This window comes from Thalassophryne amazonica, chromosome 13, assembly GCF_902500255.1.
Source record: "Thalassophryne amazonica chromosome 13, fThaAma1.1, whole genome shotgun sequence".
NCBI lineage: Eukaryota > Metazoa > Chordata > Actinopteri > Batrachoidiformes > Batrachoididae > Thalassophryne > Thalassophryne amazonica.
In genome coordinates, this window is record NC_047115.1 from 57,543,571 (window position 1) to 57,565,603 (window position 22,033).

At 41.2% G+C, this 22,033-nt stretch overlaps 1 protein-coding gene across 1 annotated transcript in view; it reads left to right on the top strand.

Annotated features, from left to right (window-relative positions):
- The first annotated feature begins 343 nt into the window (after positions 1–343).
- The window catches only part of LOC117522962 (collagen alpha-1(XIX) chain-like), a 256,577-nt gene continuing 234,887 nt past the window's right edge, over positions 344–22,033 (top strand). The window contains exons 1-2 of the mRNA XM_034184381.1: positions 344–406; positions 3,927–3,971. Coding sequence (XP_034040272.1) covers positions 344–406; positions 3,927–3,971 — 108 coding nt within the window. The remainder of the gene's footprint in view (positions 407–3,926; positions 3,972–22,033) is intronic.

Sequence of the window (22,033 nt, forward strand, 5' to 3'; positions counted from 1 at the left end):
CGGTACCAGGCTGTAAACATGGTTATCTCTCATAGAACTTTCACATTTAATCATGGGCTTCAACAAGAACCTGCTCACTTCAAGGAGCTACAACTTTTTCTTGTTTCAGGTGTGCCTCATTTTTGATAACCAGAGGTTGAGGCTGAAAGTCCCCAGTTCAATGCAACCTGTGCCTCACTCTCCATGTACATGTAGAGGTGCAGCCGGTGTAAAGCTTGTGCCAAATCAATATGCAGATCCACACTGTATTGTCAAATTTATAGGACACTGAGGGTTGCATAGCAACAGAGAGATTGCCGGGACGATTCAACGTGCGATGGAAGTTGCGTGAAGGAGGAACAGGATGAGTGACATGAGACGGGAGAAGGAAGGGGAGCAAACACAGGAGACAGGAGAAGGAGATGAGGTGGGAGAGAGAGATGAATGATAGGAAAGAGGAAAGGAAAAAAGAAAGTTAATGACTAAGATAAAAGCAGGAATTCACATGCTGCTGGCTTTGTGTTTATAATTATCATAATCTTGATGCATATGATGACATTTTTGGCATAAACAGGTGGGGCTCAGTTTGCAAATGATTTAAAACAGCAGAGGAAAAAACTGAGCGATTTAACTAATGATCCAGGAACAGGCTGCAGGCGTCTTTCCATAAAACTCCTTGTACGTCAGACGAAGTATTTCCATGTTTGATGTGCTTATTGCCTCAAATTTTTAGATTTCTCACATCTTGTCACATTTTGGTGTCTAAGCTTGAAATCCTCACTTTTGGTTTCCTGTTAATGTTTGTTGCCTAGAGACTGCTTTGGACTGCAGTTCACCTCTGACACTCATCTTTCTTCTGGTGCTTAGTCTGCCGTCTTCAACTGGAAAATCATCCACAAGCGCTGTGTGCTTTTAAAGTTACAAGATTTATCAGATTCTTATTCAGAAATGTTAATGTTATGATTGCTTATATTAAAAGTAGGAAATAGTTGCTTGTCATTGAAGCTTTCACTGCTGGCAGTGGTAACAATTTGTAAAAGTTAGTGACCAAACATGCAACTATATTATATAAAGTAGGGCGAGCGTGCATGTGTGCGTATGGCTTCGATCACAGCAAAACTGAGGAGAGCTGACATTTGCCAATTGGTATGCATTTGTATTTTGGGTCTTGGATGAACACTGTGAAAACAAAGTTGATAGGACAAATATATTTTGAGAAATTAACCATTTGTGCTGCAATGCACCATGGGAGTTTAGTGTTTTAAATGTTGTTGTGGTTCATGTTAGTTTGACAGTGTTGGTTGTTACTGACTTACTGCGTTTTGTAGTTGAATTGGTTTAGTGAGTTTAGTTAAGTGTTATGTTGCTGTTACCATGAATGATTTGTCATGCTCCAGGTACCATAAATGAAAAGTGCAGTGCCTTTAATGTCTTCCACCATATATATATATATATATATATATATATATATAATAACAAGAACCTAAACAATTTATAAATACATGAAGACAATAAATTAACATTTAAAAAAAATTACACAATTAACATGAAATAAAAGGGTTGAATTCCTCTTCCAAAAAATGTTGAGGTCTAAGATTCCGTAAACATTCTAGACTCGCACAACATTCCAACTCATTACACAAGCTTTGCTTAATTTATTACCACCCTTGAAAAATGTCACTTACCTATTTTATAAACAGTATCCAATCTGGAGCCCGTGGAGGTCAAGTTAATTATTATGATTGGTAACAATCATAATCACAATTTCTTCACCAGTGATTTGAAAGTGGTTTAAAAACACCCCAAACAAAGTGATTCAAAATACTGCACATTTAAACTGAAAAGTGCAAAATATCAACATTTAGTATTTGTTTATTCAATATCCCTTGATATGAAATATGGGATGATGTAGCAATCAGCATGTCCATCTGTTCATCCGTTTTTGCTTGTTTGCGCAATATCTCAAGAACTAGTTAACCAATTTCATACATATTTAGCATAATCGCGTACTTGGGTAAACCCCTAACACCAGTCGATTACAGTGACTTTGGGGTCAGTTTCAAGGTCACAGTAAGGTATTCAAGATATTGTCATTACAACCCTTGTTAGCGTGACATCTCAAGAACCAGTTGACTCATTCATATTTACCACAAGGGTGTACTTGGGTGAACTCCCCCCCCCCACTACCCATATTTTTGTCTTGCTGGGTGGACGGGGGATAGATGTCATCTCCTGATGACTATTGTTTTCTATACCCGCTTGCTCCAATCAAAGGTCACAGGGGGCTGAAGCCTATCCCAGCACTCATAGGGCGTGAGGTGGGGTACATCCTGGACATGACACAAGTCTGTCGCAGGGCCACATATAGATGGCCAAACGCATCCACACATGTACGCACACCTATGGTCAATTTGGAGTCAAACAGTTCACCAATCCTGCATGTCTGGAAGTGGAAGGAAGTTGGCGTACCTGGAGAGAACCCACGTGAAAGCAAGGAGAGCATGCAAACTCTACACAGAAAGGACCAGGTGAGAAATAACCCCACAACCTTCTTGCTGTGAGGCAACAGTCATAACCACTAAGCCACCAGTGTTTTAATTTGCACTCTAATTTTGGACATTTTAACATGGGCTTCTATGGCAATGTGCTTGCTTTTGGATCCAACCTCAAGTGGCTATTCTCGGAACTTCTTGGGAATGACTCACTTTTGGAGCCAACCTCAAGTGGCCATTGATGGAATTACATGTTTTGTTACTTCTGTGTTGGCTTCATTTTTCCGCATCAGGGGTGACTACTGGATTAGCACACATGATCAACAGATGCCACACATAGAGATTAAGTGTATCTTCCATTGTGTCAGGAGTAAGGTTAATATTTGTCACAGTTGAGCTCCTGCTATGAATCGTGGACTACAAACTGAGGAAGCCGCTCGGCACACAGGCAGATGATTAAAAGCTGTGGCTCTGGGTGAAGCGACTCCTGTTTTTGTATGAGGTGCAGGCGAATCTGCATGTCAGATTCAATTCAGTTAATCAAAGTGTGCGTATAAGATTTGTCAAAGGGAAGAGTCGGGGGCGTCGCGTCTGATGCATGACTTTTCTTCCAGCAGGCAGTGATCTCTTCCCCGCCACAGACCTGCAGACACTAAAAGCTTTTGTGGTCACCCGTACTGACACACGCTGTTCAAGACAAGAAAAATGCAGCGATTCGATAATGCGATCGTACCACACGGTGAAACTCGTATGAAAAGAGATAATCGTATTTTGGTGTAATACAGTAAGGTGATATTAGCCGCAGCATTACCATCTCGTAATTGAGTTGATATCTTTTCCTCTTCTGTCTTGTGTGTGTGAAAAGCCGCCTAATTCCAGCCACCGCTCATAACAGAGCCAGCAACGCGCTGCCAGTTTATAGGATGGCTGTGAGGATATCCGCCAAGCTTTATCCTCTTTTCTCATGAGGGTATAAACCCTCTTCATGTAAATTCTACCAACTTTGGTTTGCTTCAGATAGCATTACATCTCATTAGGATGTCAGCTTTTCCACATTCACAGACGTTCATGTGCTAAAATGTTTGTTTTCCACCACCCCAGTTTACAAAATGTCAAAAATTCAGCGGTATAACAAGCTAAACGGTGGCTTCCTCCTGACCTCGTTTTGCTGCACTGGACAGCATTCGCCGGATCGGCCTCGTCGCTGCGGTTGATTGATGCACCGAGGGACTCACGCAGCTGGAAAGGAGGCAGTAAACCAGAGGAGGGAACAAAGAGTAGTGGGCCACACAGTGTGCAGCAGTTAAGCGGTTTTCTTGTTGCTAATTAAAAGCCAATTAGAGACTACAATAGGAGTTACTGCCTAGGCTTAATTGCTGGCAACATGTATGCCGACCTACACCTGTTGTTTCCGCCTCTCTCACACATCCTTTATTTTTTGTTTCTTTGGTTTAGGGGCGGAAAGGAAAACCTGGGGATCCTGGACCCAAAGGCCTGCCGGTGAGTAATATTCATACGTAATTTAATTAGCTTATAATGCGCCAAAAAAAAAAATCAAATACAAAATTAAAAACAGAATTAAAAGAATAAAACAGACAAAAAAATAAACTATTCATAAGAGAGAATTAAAAATAGGTTTTCAGTCTTGACTTAAAAATGTCCACGGACTCCGACTGCCTCACGGGTCGCAGGATGTTTGTGCCACAGGGTGGGTGCACGATACGAAAAGGCTCTTTGACCCGCTGACTTCTTCTTCACCCTGGGAACACAGAGAAGTCCGGCGACCGCAAAGCCCAGGCCGGCACATAAAGTTCCACCAGATAAGATGGCGCCAGCCCATGAACAACCTTATAAGTCAATAATAAAACCTTAAAATCTGCTCTCACAGAGACAGGGAGCCATTGCAAAGATGCCAAAATGGGTGTGATATGCACACACGTAGATTGTATATGTGCTGGACAAAACCACTGTGAAGTCACCCATTGGTTTTCTGCACAGCAGGTTAGAAGGTAAAGTGAGTTACCCGTAAATGTTAGCATCTTAGCAGTGCCTGACGCCACCTAACACCCAGCCAACTCATCAATGGGTAAAGAGGTGAAGTGTGGGTAATTCTTCTGTGACATGAGTGGGCTAAATGAAGTCCAACCCCCCCCCCCCCAACATCTCACAGTTAACAAAACAAGTGAAGCTAACATGCTAACCATGGTTTGGTCACATCCGCTACACGGAAAATTTGACACTCAGGTAGACATTATAGAGTATCAAAGGACAAGAAATCCCTTGTACCAAGTGGTGTTAGAGATTTTGCTAAAGTGAAGATCCTGTAGACGCATGACTCAGGAGTGTTGTCCGGGCTTTGCAGTGGATCACCGTGATAGGTGATTAGTGTACTGTGAGTTAGAATTTCTTTATAGGCATGTGTATATGATGTATGAACTGTTACTTAGATGTATTTTTATGACTGTTTGCTGTGATGGTGTAAGGTATTTTCACACATTCATGGTGAAATCAAAGGCAAATTTCCACATTGTGGACAATAAGGTTTTTGCGTATTGTATCATTTGAATTACTGATTGAATATCTTTGTGTACTGCGTTAACTCAGCAAACATCTCACTACTCAATTTTATCTTAATTCAATCAACTTTTTTTATTATAACACCCAAGACAAATAACAATTACTCTCACTCCTTCTTCAGCATGCAAATAACTGTTCCTATCATGCGCATAACACTATAGCAGTGGCAGCACAGTTGCTCAGTGGTTAGCATGCTTACCTCACATCAAGAAGATCTGGGGTTCTGTTCTGGTTCCCCAATTCTTTTCTGTGTGAAGTCTTTTTCATGTTCTTCACATGTCTACTGGGCTTCTTCCCACCATCAAAACATGAACTTTTGGGACATGCTTTTTTCTGTTCCCCTGACTAAAGCAGCATGTCCAGATCTGGATTTGGTCCCCAGTCTGAATGATTACAGACCCCTCGCCCTGATGTCTGTAATCATGAAGTGTCTGGAGTGATCAGTTTTCCAGCACATCAGAGACTGCCTCCCTTGACACCCCCCCCCCCCCCCCCCCCCCCAATCAGTTTGCTTACAGGGCAAACCGGTCTACAGAGGATGTCATCACCCTCATTGTCCACACAGTGCTGAGGCTCCTAGAGAACAAGAAGAGCTATGTGGTGATTCTCTTCATGGACTACAGCTCAGCATTTAACGCCATCATACCAGACATTCTCATTACTAAACTGCTGAAATTACAGATCCTCCTCCCCACCTGTAACTGGATTAAAAACCTTCTGACAAGCCGCCCACAGTGTGCAAGACTCAGCCCCCACCACTCTTCCACACTCACACTCAGCACTGATTACCATCAAGGCTGTGTTCTAAGCCCTCTACTGTACACCCTGTACATGTACGACTGCTCTCCAACCACATCATAAAATATGCGCAAGATACCACAGTGGTTGGACTCATCTGTGACGGGGACACGACAGCATACAGGGCCAAGGTGGAGGAACTGTTGCTCTGGTGCTCAGAACAACCTGACCCTGAATATTCATAAGACAAAAGAACTCATCATGGACTTCAGGAAGAACAGACAGTAGAAATGGTCACAACCTTCAGGTTTCTTTCTCCACAGACCGCACCTGGACCTTCAACATCAGGGCTCTGGTTAAGAAGGCTCAGCAGTGGCTACACTTCCTGTGTGTCCTCAGGAAGAACAACCTGCAAATGAAGCTGATGCTGGCCTTCTATCACTCTTCAGTGGAGCGAATACTGACATACTGTCTGGGTTGTGTGGTACATCCCAGGACAGAAAGGCAGTGCAGTGGGTCATAAACATTGCCCTAAAGATCATCAGCTGCCCTCTGCCCAGCCTGGAAACCATCACTGCATCCTATTGCCTGAGGAGAACCAAGGACATTACAGGAGACCCCTCACACCCTGCCTACCCCTCGTTTGACCTGTTGCATTCGGGAGGAGCTACATGTCAACAAAGTCCCACACCAGCAGGTTAACAAACAGTTTCTTCCCCTATGCCATATATACTGCAAACACCCACTCACCCATAGACCTACTCCCATTACCCCCCCCCCCCCCCCCCACCCAGTATACAGTACATATTTCAGTTTGTGCACATTGCACCTCACAGTGTGTATTATACCTTGACTCTGCGTGTTTTAAGAGAACACCTTCAATCTTTCATGCTGTTTCTCCTTTGTGTTTTTGTCCTTTTCATATGCATCTACATACAATGATAAAGACCCTGCTGCCCTTTTCGCATTGAAGAGGAGTTGAGCTTTTTGGCTTTCATAGCTGAGTTATAGTAACTACAAACCCAAACCCATCACCAACAAGTGATGACAGCTTGCATTTAACACAAAATCAAGCTTAAAAAAGGAATAATTCCCTTCACACTGAAGCATATATCGTGTGTCCTCTTGGTTCATAAATTTTGACTTCCATTTCTCCAAGGTTTTCTATCAAAGTTGGCACAAATCACAACGGCAATAGCAGGTAGCAAGAGAGACTACTTGTATTGATGAGTAGGACAAGTCTGCCTGTAAGGTCTGTTGACTTTTTGAATTATGTTCCCCTCCTCAAGCATCAAAGACAACCCCAGACATTGTTTGTGAATTTGTGCAGTGACCTGCACACTGTAGGGCACAAATACAGCTATGAGTTCTACCTGACAGGTTGTCAGACTTTAAACTGTTCTAATGTCAGGTCACACAAGAGTTTTGAGGCATCCTGTAGCTCCAGTGTTTAGAACAAGTTAACAGTTGTGTTTATGCATTAGTGCAAAAATTCCATTTTTGAGCAGGATATATTTGATTTCAGCAAGAAATTCTGTTTTGCTGCTGTCACCGTTATGGTCAATGTATTTGATTATCTTTGCTATACTTGAGCCTCTCGCTGTTAAACCTCTCACTGCATGACTCAGTGGTTCCCCTGCCTCCTTAATAACTCATAAACTTCTAGGACACAAAGTCATAGGAGACAAGAAAGAAGGATTGGAGAAGGTGTGACATTTTTAAATGGCAGTGTCCGGATGATACCCGAAGCATGTGCCAGCTTTGCTTCTGGTATTGGCATTTATGAGTCACCTGTTTTGCTGAGGTAGATCTCAGGGGCAAAATCATCCATTCAAAACACACACCAGGGCATTGCTCTCTCTTGTCCGCTGGCAGCGGGACAGCATTCGCAGTTGAAGGGGGGGATAATAGTTATTTTTCAATGTCAAATTAGCGTCTCCCTACAACGAGACATTCTGTGTAAAAAAACAAAACAAAAACAAAAAAAAGCACCTAATCTGCAGACTCCTGGTGGACAGTAAATGTTGAGGAAGAGAAAACTGTTGTGGGGGGCGGGGCATCACACATAACACTGCAATTCACATGGTTTTCATTATGTCTATTTCTTTTGAAAATTCATAAGTTGGGAGAACTATGTAACAAAAAAAAAGTGTAACTGATTGTGTTGGCTTTTTAAGTTTATGTACTCAAACTTTGCAAGTTAATAGAGTTTAAATATTTGACATTAGTTTTACTTATAAAATGCCAATACTCTTAAACTAAAATGGCGGGTAATGACCACAATCCGTTCAAATTCAGTGAACCTTTTTTAACAACATATCAATGTAAAAAGCAAGTTTAGCTTGTCCTGTGTAATGTCCCATAAATGTGTCTGCCACCTGCTGGATAGTTGGTGGATTCTGGATTGATGATGAATTAGGAGCAGGTGTGGATGCCAGTTAGACAGACAGACCTTTGTCACACAGAAATGTCCTGAGAAGTAATAAATTATTTTGTGATTGTTCTATAACTGATGGAAGGAGGGAGACAAGTGAGGAACACTGTGAATGGAGCCTGTGTGAGAGAGAGAGTGTTTAACAGCAGTTACCTTGATAAAACTCAAATAATCTGATCACATGTCCACAGAGAAAGGATTTTGCATAAATGCAGACACTTCTTCCATCTTTGTCCCTCTAAACATGTCTTGTTTTGAAGCTGCAGGTGGCTTGAAATGAACATTTGTCAGCTTGTTTTATTTCCAAAGCTTATGTCTGGTGGCCACCACTGCTCGTTTCAGTTAAAATGCGCTCATTTTTATCGGTAGTTGTCCCCCACCATGAAATAAGGAGGACCACTGTAATGGTCATCTGAGATAACTGCCAATAAAGACACCCACTGTCTCACCCTACAATAGGCACTTTTTTTTTCCTCTTAAAATATCAATTCTAGAGTTTGGGTTTATATTGACCACCTATAGCAAGTCATGCACCTGACTTCCTTACTACATTTGGCCTTGAACCTTTTGGTCAAGGTCAAAAGCAAATGGATTTTAAAAAAATTGAACTTTTTGGGTATATTTTGCCTTCTTGGCACCAAATTTCTAAAACCTAAACTTGCATTAAACACTTATAGCAAATAATTTGTCCCAGCTCCCTGCCAACCACATTTGATGTTGAACCTTAAGGTCAAGGTCATGCATGCACTACTCCTTCCTGTATTATTTAGACATTTTTCACTGTCCCCTGCCATGAAATAAGGGGCCATTAAAATGGACTCCATGCATCCCTCCATGCTTGTTTGTTTAATTTGTCACCATGCCATATCAGCATAGTAGACAGGGGCCTCAGCTGAGTATAACACTGTAAATTTTGCATCAGACTCTGCTGGGACTACATTTGTGATAAATCAATTATCATAGTATAAATGACTCGGAGTTGAAAGAGTTAACAATATGATAGAGTATATTTAATTCTCGTTGGGTTGAGACCAGATGTGTTCTATTTTATGTTGCAAAATTTCCTGTGTGACATTTGACAAATACTATAGTGTTCCTTTGAAAAATAAAGGTAGAGCAGGCAGCTCAGTGGGATAAGGAGATGGGCCACCAATTTGTAGACCTGTAATTGGGCACAGTCTGTGGCTGGAAAAGTAACCTGCCCAGGGGAAGTTGTTTACCCCCCTCTGCTTCATCCTACAGTCTTCAAGGCTGAGCAGTAGTACCAATAGAGCTTACTTGGTTTTTGGCAAGGGGATTCATGACTGTTTTCTGGCTTCTAAAATGTTTGCTGCAGAGTGTAGGATTCAGAGTCAGCTAATGGTGAGGTTGCAGATTGCGTTATGTCATGATGTGGTTTCCCATCATGTTTTCACTTCTTTGGTGATGGGAATTCATTCTCCTTTGCCTTGTCTTGTAATAAACTATATGTGTGACCCTCTATTTAAACAAAAAAAAGGGGGGTTCTTAAACTTGATGGCTTTCACGAGCCAACAGTGTGTAGGGTTTGCAAATGCATATTATTTTTCTTCTTTTCCTCAGTATTCTGGCTGGAGTAAGTATGTCCCTTTTTGGAAGTAGGAACATGGAGCTGCAATATGGTGGTCTCCATGAAGGGGCCCTCTCCCATATAGACAAGCAGCCCAGTCTCATGGTATTACTATATACCATCATGATATGTAGATTACCGTGATGGGGTCATCTACCCTTAACCATAAAGCCCCACAGTGGGTCTGCAGAACAGCCCAGTCTTGTGGTATTACCCAGGGTTTGCCTTTTAGAATAAATAGTTGTGTGCCTTAAGGGCACCAAAATCTGAAAAGTTTGGTGCCCCTCAGAAAAGTTCGGTACCAAACCTACCGCTACGCAGCATAGCGGCAAAGCAACTAGGGGGGTCTGGGGGCATTCCCCCCACAAAAGTTTGATATAAAAGGATGCAAATTGTGCATTCTGGTGATATCTGGGGCAGATTTGGGGTGAAATTATGGAAGAACAAAAAACAAAAGAGATCCGCACAGCCAGTTAGCTCCAAAACAAGCCTTTAATAACACACCAAAGGTGACGTTTAGGGCCTCGCCCTTCATCAGACAGGATGAAATTATGGAAGGGAATTTTTGTGTTTTTGGAGTAATATTTTCTGAAATTTCGAAATTTTCTAACCTTGTCAGAAGCTGAGATGAATCTGCCTGTGCATATTGGCATGGGGTCATCTCAGCTGCCGATGTTTTATTAAACATCCAGCCCATTAACAATCATGGCTGCCATGAGTGTTGCTTGCACTTGTTGTGATTACAGAAAATCTATTAGCAGTCATCACGGTCATCTGCCATTCTCTGCAGCACTTCAAGGTGTTCTTCCTCAGAATCAGAATTAAGCTCAGAATCTAAGGCAGCTCTTCCCTCAAAAACTCTGTCATAATTGTGTTTATAAACCAGTCACCATTTGCTTTTATTATACATCTGTGTAGTTAATAAATAAAATAATCTTCACGGATGATTTGCTCGCACGCGCACGTAGAGAAATAAAAAAAAACTCTCCGCTGGCTGCTGTTCGCTCTTCCCTCAAAAACTCTGTCATAATTGTGTTTAGAAACCAGTCACCATTTGCTTTTATTATACATCTGTGTAGTTAATAAATAAAATAATCTTCACGGATGATTTGCTCGCGCGCGCACGTAGAGAAATAAAAAAAAACTCTCCGCTGGCTGCTATTCACTCTTCCCTCAAAAACGCTCCATTTGATCTGTGTATAATAAAACGCGGCATTACAAACAGAGGAGAAGAACATTTTTTGATGACGTTTTGTGTATGTGTCGGTCTCAGAAAGTCAAATTCTGCGCAACTTTTGTCCAGATTTGATAGATTTCTGTACAGTTATGAAATAAAAAAGGTGGATTCCAGTCGGGAATGCAAGTCTAAAGAGTTGTGGGCCCGCCCCCAAAGTAGGGTTCCCGGGTAACCGCTAAAATCGAACCCTGGTATTACCATATACCATCATGACATGTAATGGGGTTATCTAACCTTAATGCCCCACAGTGGGTCTGCAGAACAGCCCAGTCTCATGGCAGTTTGTGATCTATTAGATTGTGATTACATCATGATACCATCACAAAAATCTACCACATTTCATGAGGGTATCATGATCTCATAGATTAGATCACTTTACTTGATGCTGTGAGACTGCATTGAGACATGAAGGGCTCCATCTATGTTTTTGAAAACATTTGATTCATTGTTGTAGGTAATTATACCTTAATGAACAGATGTTTTTTTTAATGCTATAGGCTGTTCCATTTTTGTTAATAAAAATGTCTAAGTCCTACATACTGTAGGTTTACTGAATTATTTTCATTGATATACACAAAGTTTGTTGTACAGTACTCTTGACAAGTCTTCACAAATTAAGTTGGTGATGCTGCTTTCTCACATGGCAGAGTCGATCTTGTTGTTCACAATGTGGAACAACTCTTTCATCGCTGGTAATTTGCAGAATTCTCCTGTAAGCTCTGAAGGAGCCGGTGTCAAGGAATCTTTCAAACACAATTCATCACAAAGAAATAGTGACAACGTGATGTTTCAAGTAGATGTCAGCTGTCTCTGTGTTTTGACAAACTGGCCGGAGAATTGTCAAGGTGACTCAGCCGCATTCATTGTTGCAATCCTTGAAATAAGCTATGAGTTTAATCATCTGTGGAGTGTTTTGTGTATGTTAACATGTAGCACGTGTGTGATCGGTATTTCCTCAAAGCCAACCAGCAAGTCAGACATTATATACATGCGGCCAGAAGCTGCTCTGTCCTTGACGGATTTTAATTTTATTTTTTCTTCCTCTCCTGTGTTTTTGCGCTTGAGGACAAACCTGCTTCCTCAGAAACGGCACCTTTCACTCAATTGTAGCCTATCTACTGTGCAAGTTAAATAGCCGTTTCCACCTTCCTGCAGCGCGGCACAGCGTGACTCAGTGCTTACACTCAAAACAGACAGATGGTCATTATGTGTAGTGCTTTTGTAAAAACGGGTCTGCAATCATTTTCATGGGGTGCTGTAGCTCACCAGAGACTCATAAGATAGGTGATGTGAAAAATTCTAAGACATGGACATCGACCAGGACTCTGTTACTACCTGATTCCTTCACAGTCTGCCCCAACATTTACACACACACACACACACACACACACACACACACACACACACACACACACACACACACACACACACACACACACACACACACACACACCACGCTCCAAGCCTCCATTTGGCTGTTTTGTGATCATGGTGGGAGTGAAACTCATTGAGTAGTTGACAACCTCTTGAACGCAGCCTTTCATTCGATCTAGATCCAGATCATCCGCAGTTGTGTCATCCCGGGCTGCAGAATCCCCCTGCTCCATCTTCCCAGGGGAAGGAGATGTGTCTGCTGGCCAACCTTCAAAAAAGAGAGTTGTGCGATTGCACCTCAGAATAAATGGAATTGCGGTAGATGTAGTGCGACTGGAGGTGGAATGAATAGTGGGTTTGTTTGGATGAAAAATGACAGAGTGCTGCCACATGTCGGAGTTAGTAAGTCAAGGTTAAGAGAAACAAGAGAGAGAGGTTACCTTGATTAAGTTTTCATGAGATGACTTCTCTAAATAAATAAATCTGAGTCTATATATGGTAACAGTTGTAACTTCTTTTTCACAAGACTTTTGTTAAATCAAAGAGCAGAGTGCTTGATCACAGAGAAAAACATAAAAAAAGGGTTTTTATGACAAGTACTTGCACTTACACCCTGTCCTCAGCTGGGATGAAGCAGCGTGGGGGCGCTGTTTCGTTACACTACAACATGGAAACCAAATGGATCAATGAAACTAATTAAAAAATAATAATCAGTACAATGACCAGAATCCTGCATCTGATTCCACCTCAAGTTCAAATCAAATTTGATATAGTCATTAAAATTTCATTGAACTCCATCCAGAGTGTTTTTAGTCATCTTGACCCAAATATGGAACTTTGAAGGGGAACTCTGGAGTTGTTCATCCTTAACCCCTTTTTTTTTATGTTTTTGGGTTAAAATTTTACTCCAGATAAAAATGATGAAAATTGGTTCAGCTTTGAGCTAGAATGTTTATACTGTAAAGGGCTAAATTACACAATAAAAGCTCATAGGATAAAGGTGCCTTGACACTTGCACAAATTTTATTTCTGCGCTGATACGCAATCTTGAGTGCCAGTGAGTAAACTTGCTGTAAACTGTTGTGAATTGTGCGTGCCAGTGTGCAAAGAATATTTAGAAATATTCAAACCTTCTGGCACGCATTCATATTGTGAACAGATTTGAAAACACTGTGTGTCACTGCGTTTCATTGTGTGCACAGCATCTGAACAGTAATGACGAGATGTTACATCTATAATAAACATCATTTTACAGTTAAATAATCTAACTCATAAGAAGCAATGAAAATGCAACTGTTTTACCAAGCCATTAATATATATATGTTATAAATAATTACCTTTGAGTGAAGATTCCAAATGTGTTCTCCACCGCACGACATGCTCGAGCCAACCTGCAGCTGTAGATAATTTCTGTGTGATTCTGGGAACAATGAGAGAATGGTTTCATCAGCCAAATTGAGAGCAAATGCATCATTATCTATGAAATGATTATTTTATATAACGTGACATCAAGCAGGACAAAGTACAGCATCCAGTGGGTCACACTGGCACAACGAATTGCACGTCAGTGCAGGAATCAAGTTTGTGCAATTGTCAAGGTGCCTTAACGTTGTTGTGACTGGATAGGCAAAAATGTCATTGGATGTGTCAGGTAGCATGGAGGGGGTCCCACGGCTACATGGTCACCTCAGCCAATGCCAAAAATAAAATCCAACAACAAAATACTTTTTAAAACAACATATTATACAGGTAGCGTCTTACCTTAGCCTTCTTCCCATTTGGCAAGGCCAGTCTAGACTAAGTGCATATAAGTTTAATGTCAATAAGAGGCCCAGTCAGAGTTCAACATACTGAGATGGAAAAAAGTCTAGAGTGGAAATCCTCATTCACTGAACCAAGCAATAATGAGTATCTCCATCCAACATCTTGTTTAAGTAATTGAATGAAGGCACATAATTCAAACAAAGCAAATTTCTGATTGCTTTCAACATGAAAGTGTTGGGAGGGGGACAGTCGGTTACCCAGTATACTAGCTGACTTCTGATTCAGAATCACAATGATGCCACATCCATTGCCTGGGCAAGAATAGAGGCAACTGAAAATCTTAATTGTCAAAAGCAATAAATATTCAGTTTCAGTATACAAGAGCACAGTTATCAAAGGGTATTGTCGTGGTTATACTATACTTTAATTCCCTTCTTGAAGGTCATTACTTTTTGTATAATGTCCATGAAGTCAGCACAGTGGCTTAGTGGTTGGCGCTATTGCTTCCCCCTGGTCTTTTTTGTGTGGAGTTTGCATGTTGTCCCTGTGTTCACATGGGTCATCTTCCTCCCACTTCCAATGTAGTGTAGCAAGGTGAAGTCCGGATTGAGGGGATGTTCCCACTGGCTTGGCTAATGGGAAATCCCCCTTTGGTTGACCTGGTGGAGTTCTGGTCCTTGGTTCGAGCGGTCCGGGATTCGATCCCACTGCCGTCCTGGTCACAGTAGGTTAGGTGAATTGGCAGCTCTAAATTGATAGGTGAGTGTGGATGTGCTTGTTTGTCTATGAGTGGCCTTGAGATAGACGCGTCCTTTCCAGGATGTACTCCGCCTCATGCCCTATGACTGCTGGGATAGGCTCCAGCCTCCCCGTCACTCTTCATTGGAGCAAGTGGCTACAGAAAATAAATGAATGATTACAGTGACCTTAATCTTTGCTAAAACAAACTCCTCAAGCGCAGTTCATGGGTCAACCTACATGCACACAGCAGGTTTGGTGAAAAACAGTTCAAGCATCTCAAGGAGTTGGGGAAAACCAAACAAATAATAAGCATTTCTCAAATAACAGGATGATGATTATTTATTTAATTATATATTATTTAATTATCTTATGTCAATTTGGTGTTCTATACTCAGATAAATCAAATTAACCTCCTTGGTGTAGGTAAAAAAATATGTACTACTAATAAAGGTTTGTAATATAAGAGCATAACTCATTAGACATTAGATCCCATGTTTTATTCTGTAATAAAATAGATTTTGAGGTATTTGACTGGTATGGCGTGCTAGGACAAGAAAAAGTGTCTCACTGATTTAACACTGCATTAAATGTACATGCCACCATATGATCAAAGAAATCTCAACTTTTTCATAATAAATTTATGTTCGGTATGAATAACAAAACACCCCATGTCACAGAATGTCACTTCATATTTTCAAATGCTATAAATTAGCAAACACGGCAATATATTTAAAAGAATTTAAGGAAGCCAACACAACAAGGCAGACAGGTCAGAAGAGGATGGAAACGTTCCACGAGCAGTAATAATTGAGCAGCGAAAGGGATTGTCAGCTGCTCTCTGTGTGCATTTTTTAGCTCGGACAAAACAGAAGCAAGCCCAGTTTAAACTGCAGCTTGTGCAACATCTGTGTGAGCTGAGCTGCCTCTCAGTCACTCAGTGGAGTGTGAATATTTTAAAGTAAAAAAAATGGTCTGTGTAGCGCACGGTGTGTCAGGAAGACAGCGTTCTCATGAATCACATCTCCATAAGTGTATCTCCCGCTGACAGTCACAAACGGGCTTTGGCAGAACGCTGCAGATATTGATGGAGAAACGGAGAAGGATGCCGACAGCCTTAATTGCAGTTTGATGACTGGAAGTGGTGGAAAGTCAACATATCGCCTACAGACATCCACGGGTGGACCCGCTCCCTGATCCATGCCCACTGAGAATTGTCTATGTGCAAATGCTGTGATAATCTGTTTAAATGCAACGGTTAATCACATTTGATAGATTCATGATCTAGTCTCATGCATTCATGCCAATCAAAATACTTTATGGCGCTTGAACAAAGTCAATAAGTCAAATAATTTCTCACTGGAAGACTCAGCATTTTAAACAGGGGTCATGTTAAATTAATACCAAATTTTATATTTTTTTCATAGCATTTACACATTTTCAATTATTACTTACTAAAGACTGGGCCAGTAGTGTTTTGTTTTTTTTATTGGACATGGTGTTTAGAATATGTGATGGTTGAGGGGAAAACAGATTTTGAGATTAAATTACGGTTATTTTGAAGGAAATAAAGGACTAGTACAGAGAAATGCTGGTGGTCTGACAAAGTGACCATTGGGTTCTTGGTCACCTTCCTGACTGAGGCTCTTAACCCCCAATCACTCAGTTTAGACGGGTGGCCATCTCTAGGAAGAATCCTGGTGGATCTGAACTTCATCCACATACAGATGATGGAGGTCACTGTGCTCATTGGGATCTTCAAATGTTTCTGTACCCTCTCCCAGATTTGTGCCTCGAGACAATCCTGTCTCAGAGATCTACAGTCAATTCGTTTGACTTCATGCTTGGTTTGTGCTCTGACATGCACTGTCAACTGTGGGACCTTATATGTAAATGGGTGTGTCTCTTTCTAAATCATGTCCAATCAACTGAATTTATTCCAGGTGGACTCCAATTAAGATGTAGGAACATCTCAATGATGATCAGTGGAAATGGGTTGCACCTGAGCTCAGTTTTGAGCTTCATGGCAAATTCTGTGAATACTTAAGTACCTGTGATTTCGTAGTTTTTTTTTTTTTTTTTTTTTAATAAATTTGAAAAATCTCAAAAAAACGTTTTTCACATTATCATTATGGGGTATTGTGTGTAGAATGTTGACAAAAAAAAAAAAGAATTTCAGCCATTTTGGAATAAGGCTGTAATGTAACGTGGAAAAGTGAAGCACTGTGAATACTTTCTGGATGCACAGCGTTATGAAGCATTGTTGCTAATCGTAGCGGTAATGCCGCTGTTGCTTGTGTATCAGGAATCTGTTTACATTATAATACCATCTTACAACTGGCTACAAAATATATTAATCTGTTTTTTGGAAGAATTAATGCTTTTGTCAAGCAGAATTTTATAAAGCAATCTGAGCTAGCATGTTAGCCACTTCCAATTTAGACATTGTCATTCCTTTAAAGGTCAGTATTAGCTCTCATTTCATTGCACTATAAAATTAAAACTAAAATATCTGTCAAAACACTTGTACGAAGTCTGTTAGAAAAGTATCAGACCTTTTTATTTTTTTCAAAAACCTGATGGATTTGAATCACGTGTGCTTGCATGAGCCAACCTTGAACCTTTGTGCGCATGCGTGAGTTTTTTCACGCCTGTCGATTGCGTCATTTGCTTGTAAGCAGCCTTTGTGTGAGGATGGGTGGAGTCTCTCGTCGTTTTTTCTTTGCAAGGAAAATGGCGGAACAACTGGAGCAGCGCGACTGCATCAAATTTTGCCAGAAACTGGGCGACAGCCAGGTGGAAACCATTTGGATTATTCAGACGGCTTTCGGTGATGATGCTATGGGCATCACACAGATTAAGGAGCAGTACAACTGGTTTAAAGACGTCTGCACAACGGTGGAGAGCGCGCCGCGCTCCGGTCGGCCATCAACATGCTGAAATGACCAGATCATTTCCAAAGTGAACGCTGTGGTGATGTGGGACCGTCGTGTGACTATCCGAGAAATTGCAGAAGAGGTGCACATCAGCACTTTTTCGGCACATTCCACAGTGACAGAAGATTTTGCCATGAAAAGAGTTGCAGCGAAATTCATCGGCACAAAGCTCCGTGTCCTCGTGTCCGTTGTGCGGATGTCTTTAAACCGGTTGTACTGCTCCTTAATCTGTGTGATACCCAGAGGATTGTCACCGAAAGCCATCTGAATAATCCGAATGGTTTCCACCTGGCTGTCGCCCAGTTTCTGGCAAAATTTGATGCAGTCGCGCTGCTCCAGTTGTTCCGCCATTTTCCTTGCAAAGAAAAAACGACGAGAGACTCCACCCATCCTCACACAAAGGCTGCTTACAAGCAAATGATGCAATCGACAGCCGTGAAAAAACTCATGCATGCGCACAAAGGTTCAAGGTTGGCTGATGCAATCACACGTGATTCAAATCCATCAGGTTTTTGAAAAAATAAAAAGGTCCAGTACTTTTCTAACAGACCTCGTAATTATGACATAAAACAACCCTACAACCATTTGTAGAAAGCACTGCAACATTGCAAAAAAACTGCAACCTTGATTTTTGACACACTTTCATCAATTTATTTATTTATTTTTTAATCTAACGAATAAGATCACTTAAAAACTATTTTGGAATCATTGGCTGCTGATGTGTTAGAAAAAGTTTGAAATCTGTTTTTTGTAATTATTCCATCACTGAGTTTTAGATACCGGTTTTTAAAAATATTGAGCTGTCTTATTTGTCACAGGGTAATCATAGCTGTGAGTTTGAGTGTTGATTTTATTTAAGATTGAGATGGAAAGATAAAGTTCCTTTGCGCATGATAAAGCTTTACAGATTTCAATTAATTTTCAAAGTTAATTTTGCCACTCGTCCCTCCTCCCCACCTAAAATATTAATGACAATCCATCTGTTCACACATGGCAGCAGTCCGCTGACTTAATAACGGCTCATAAATTGGATGAGGAAACAGTGACTATATCTGGTGTGCAGCATCACAGCGTCTGTTGTTGAAGAAACGGGTGACAGAGAAACTGAATAGCAACTATTGTTTGTTTGAGCCCAGGTGCTTCTTAGCTGTGCGAAAATATGCTGCAATCTTTCTCCGATGTCTTATCAAGTGTAATTTATACACACAGAAAGCAAAATTTTTAAGAACATTTTTTGTTGTTTTGTGTTGCCTTTGCAGGTGAGCTTAATTAATTCTGTTAAGAAATTCTTGGGTCCGTAACTAACTAAGGTGTTCTTTTTTTTTCTTTTCTTTTTTTTTCTTTTTTTTTTTGTAATTTTGTTTCTGTTTGCCACCACAAAACAGTTAAAATGAAACAATGAAAATGTGCATGAACTGTGAAAGCTCAACTTTAAGGGGTTGCACATAAACATTGCATTAACCATTTCGGAAATTTGTCCATTTGCATCGTGTACATACTGCCCCGTGCTGAGATCAATAGATGGACTGGGGCACAGCATCTGATGTTTTGCAGACGCTGTACTGGACAGTCATAGTGATGAAGGAGCTGAGCTGAAGGCGATATATCCTCCTGTCTTCACCAACGGTCATGAACTTTGGGTAATGACTGAAAGAATAACATTGCGTATACAAGCAGAGGAAATGAGATTCCTCCGTCGGGTATCTGGGCTTACACTCCTGGACAGGGTGAGAAGCTTGACTATCTGGAAGGAACTCTGAGTAGAGCTGCTGCAGCTGAGGTGGTTCGGGCAGCTGGTGAAGATGCCCCCTGGTCGTCTCCCAAGGGAGGTCTTCCTGGAAACGTCCCACTGAGAGGAGCCCCCGCTCCTAGAGGGATTATATTTCCCAGATGGCTTGGGAACACCCTGTGATCACCTAGGAAGAGTTACAGGACTTGTCCGAGGATATAGAAGTGTGGAATGAGCTGCTTGGTCTGCTGCCACTGCAACCCGGACGCAGATAAGCAGCAGAAAATCACTGAAAGGAATGAATGAATGAACATAATGCATCAATATTCAGGTCCCATGAGTAAGGACTAAATATAAAGATTATTTATAACACAATCACTTTTATAGCCAGTTTTCTTTAAATAAGTCAGGAAGGATACATCAACATTTCCAAGTCACTGACTGTCATCAACTTCATTTAGAACAATCATTAATGTATCGTAAATTGTGCCGCTGCTGAGGAGAAACAAAAAACTACACACCATGAAAAAAACACAGCAATGTCCAATATTTAATCCCTCTTATTGAGCAGACAATACAAGTATGATCCCTCTGTATATGACCCATGGTCACAGGCATACAGTCATGAAATGACATGAATGAAGCAATGCGCTCTCATTATTATCCAGCTAGGCATATAAATAATTACTGCAATTACTGGGCACTGATAGATCGAATATTGGTGTATAATTAGTGAAAATCACTGGGTTGATATGCATATAAGGGGACCCAATACAGAACCCTGCAGTTAAATAACCCTGGTTAAAAATAAAATGCCACTCTCGAGATTCGCACCTGCAATTTACAAAAGCTGAACACAGAGATAAATGTTTTTTTTTTAAAGAAAAATTATACGATGTATAGAAGAGGAAGTTTTCGTCGTCTTTAATTACGGCAAAAAAGCACCGGTGTAACGGAGGCCAGCAGGTGTCGCTGTGCATATGTAGTTAGTAAACCTCACTCCCAAAAGCTCAAAAGGATTCTGTGGTCACAAGGCCACAGCCCTGGGTTTTAGCCTTCTGGTTAGAGATTGCAACTCCCATGCCAAGGATCGTGAGTTTGTTTCCTGAGGGGAGTGAATGGGCGGAGTCATAACAACACAACGCAGACTGCAACCACTACAGTAGTGCCGGGACCCGGATGGGAGTGAGTTTAGGGGAGGTGAATGTAACGGAGGCCAGCAGGTGTCGCTGTGCATATGTAGTTAGTAAATCTCACTCCCAACAGATTCTCTGGTCTCAAGTCATAACAACACAATGCAGACTGCAGCCGCTACACCAGGAGCAGAGATCTCAACAGCTGCTGCTGTTTGGGTCCACGCCCCCTTGTCCATTCAGCACCCAGACCAAAGTGTCACTCTCTGTGTCTGTGTTATGTGGTCACTCATTTTAGTTATTTGGCATGTAATTGTTTATCTAGTTGTTATTGTCATAATTATTTACATACCTGTCCGAGTGGTGGTCTCTGTGTTTGTAATGTTACACGTCGTGCACTGAGCTGTATTTCCAGCTGTCAGTGTGCGGCGATCAGCTGAGAGGCACCTCGCCGTGCTGTGTGCGCTCAGACATGGCTGTCCAGCCCCCATATGATCATGTCTGACTCTGTACATACATGGTGAAACACACACATCCCACATGTGTTGCGGGGGGGGGCACACACTCACACACATGTGATACGCACGCACGCAAGATGTGTGTTGCTTTTTTCAATGCCACACTTGTGGGGGCAATTAGACAAATTTTGTGCCAACCGCGCAAATGTCACCACATTTTCTAAGTGTCCAGTGAGCAGTGTTGGATGTTTGTGTGTGTCACCTGGAATTTGGCTGACACCTGTCACGAGAGGGATTGAATGGGCTCTCACAGGAGACTCTCTGTCTTTTGGCCGCTGGTGTGTGCGAATAGATGTAGCGACAGGTGTACGAGGCACTAGAGGCGGCTCCGATTTTTCAGCAATGGCATGCAATTCCTCCTTTGTGTGCTAGTTGGCTTCAATCATGTTATGTGTGAAGGGGCCTTTAATGTTGTATATGTAAAAGTAAATGAAGTTCAAGACATATTCAGTGACTTGGAACGATTCATGTATCCATCCTCTGGCTTGTCTAAAGAAAACTAGATCTAAAAGCGATGATTTTTTTTTAAAAAAAAAAGGGAAATATTTCTAAAAATCCTTTGTATTTACTTTGGCCAATTACTTATGGCCTCTGAAAATGAAGATACTATGTGTGCAAATGACTGTACTTCGTAAATGGTTAAAGCAATATTTTTTTTTTAAAACGTCTTGCATTAAAACTGAAACTCTACACTACAAGCACATAGTCAGTGTTTCATATCCAAACTGTAACCATGAGTTTTTGATCATCTACAACAGAAAATGTCTATTTACAAGTGCATCAACTACAAAACCTG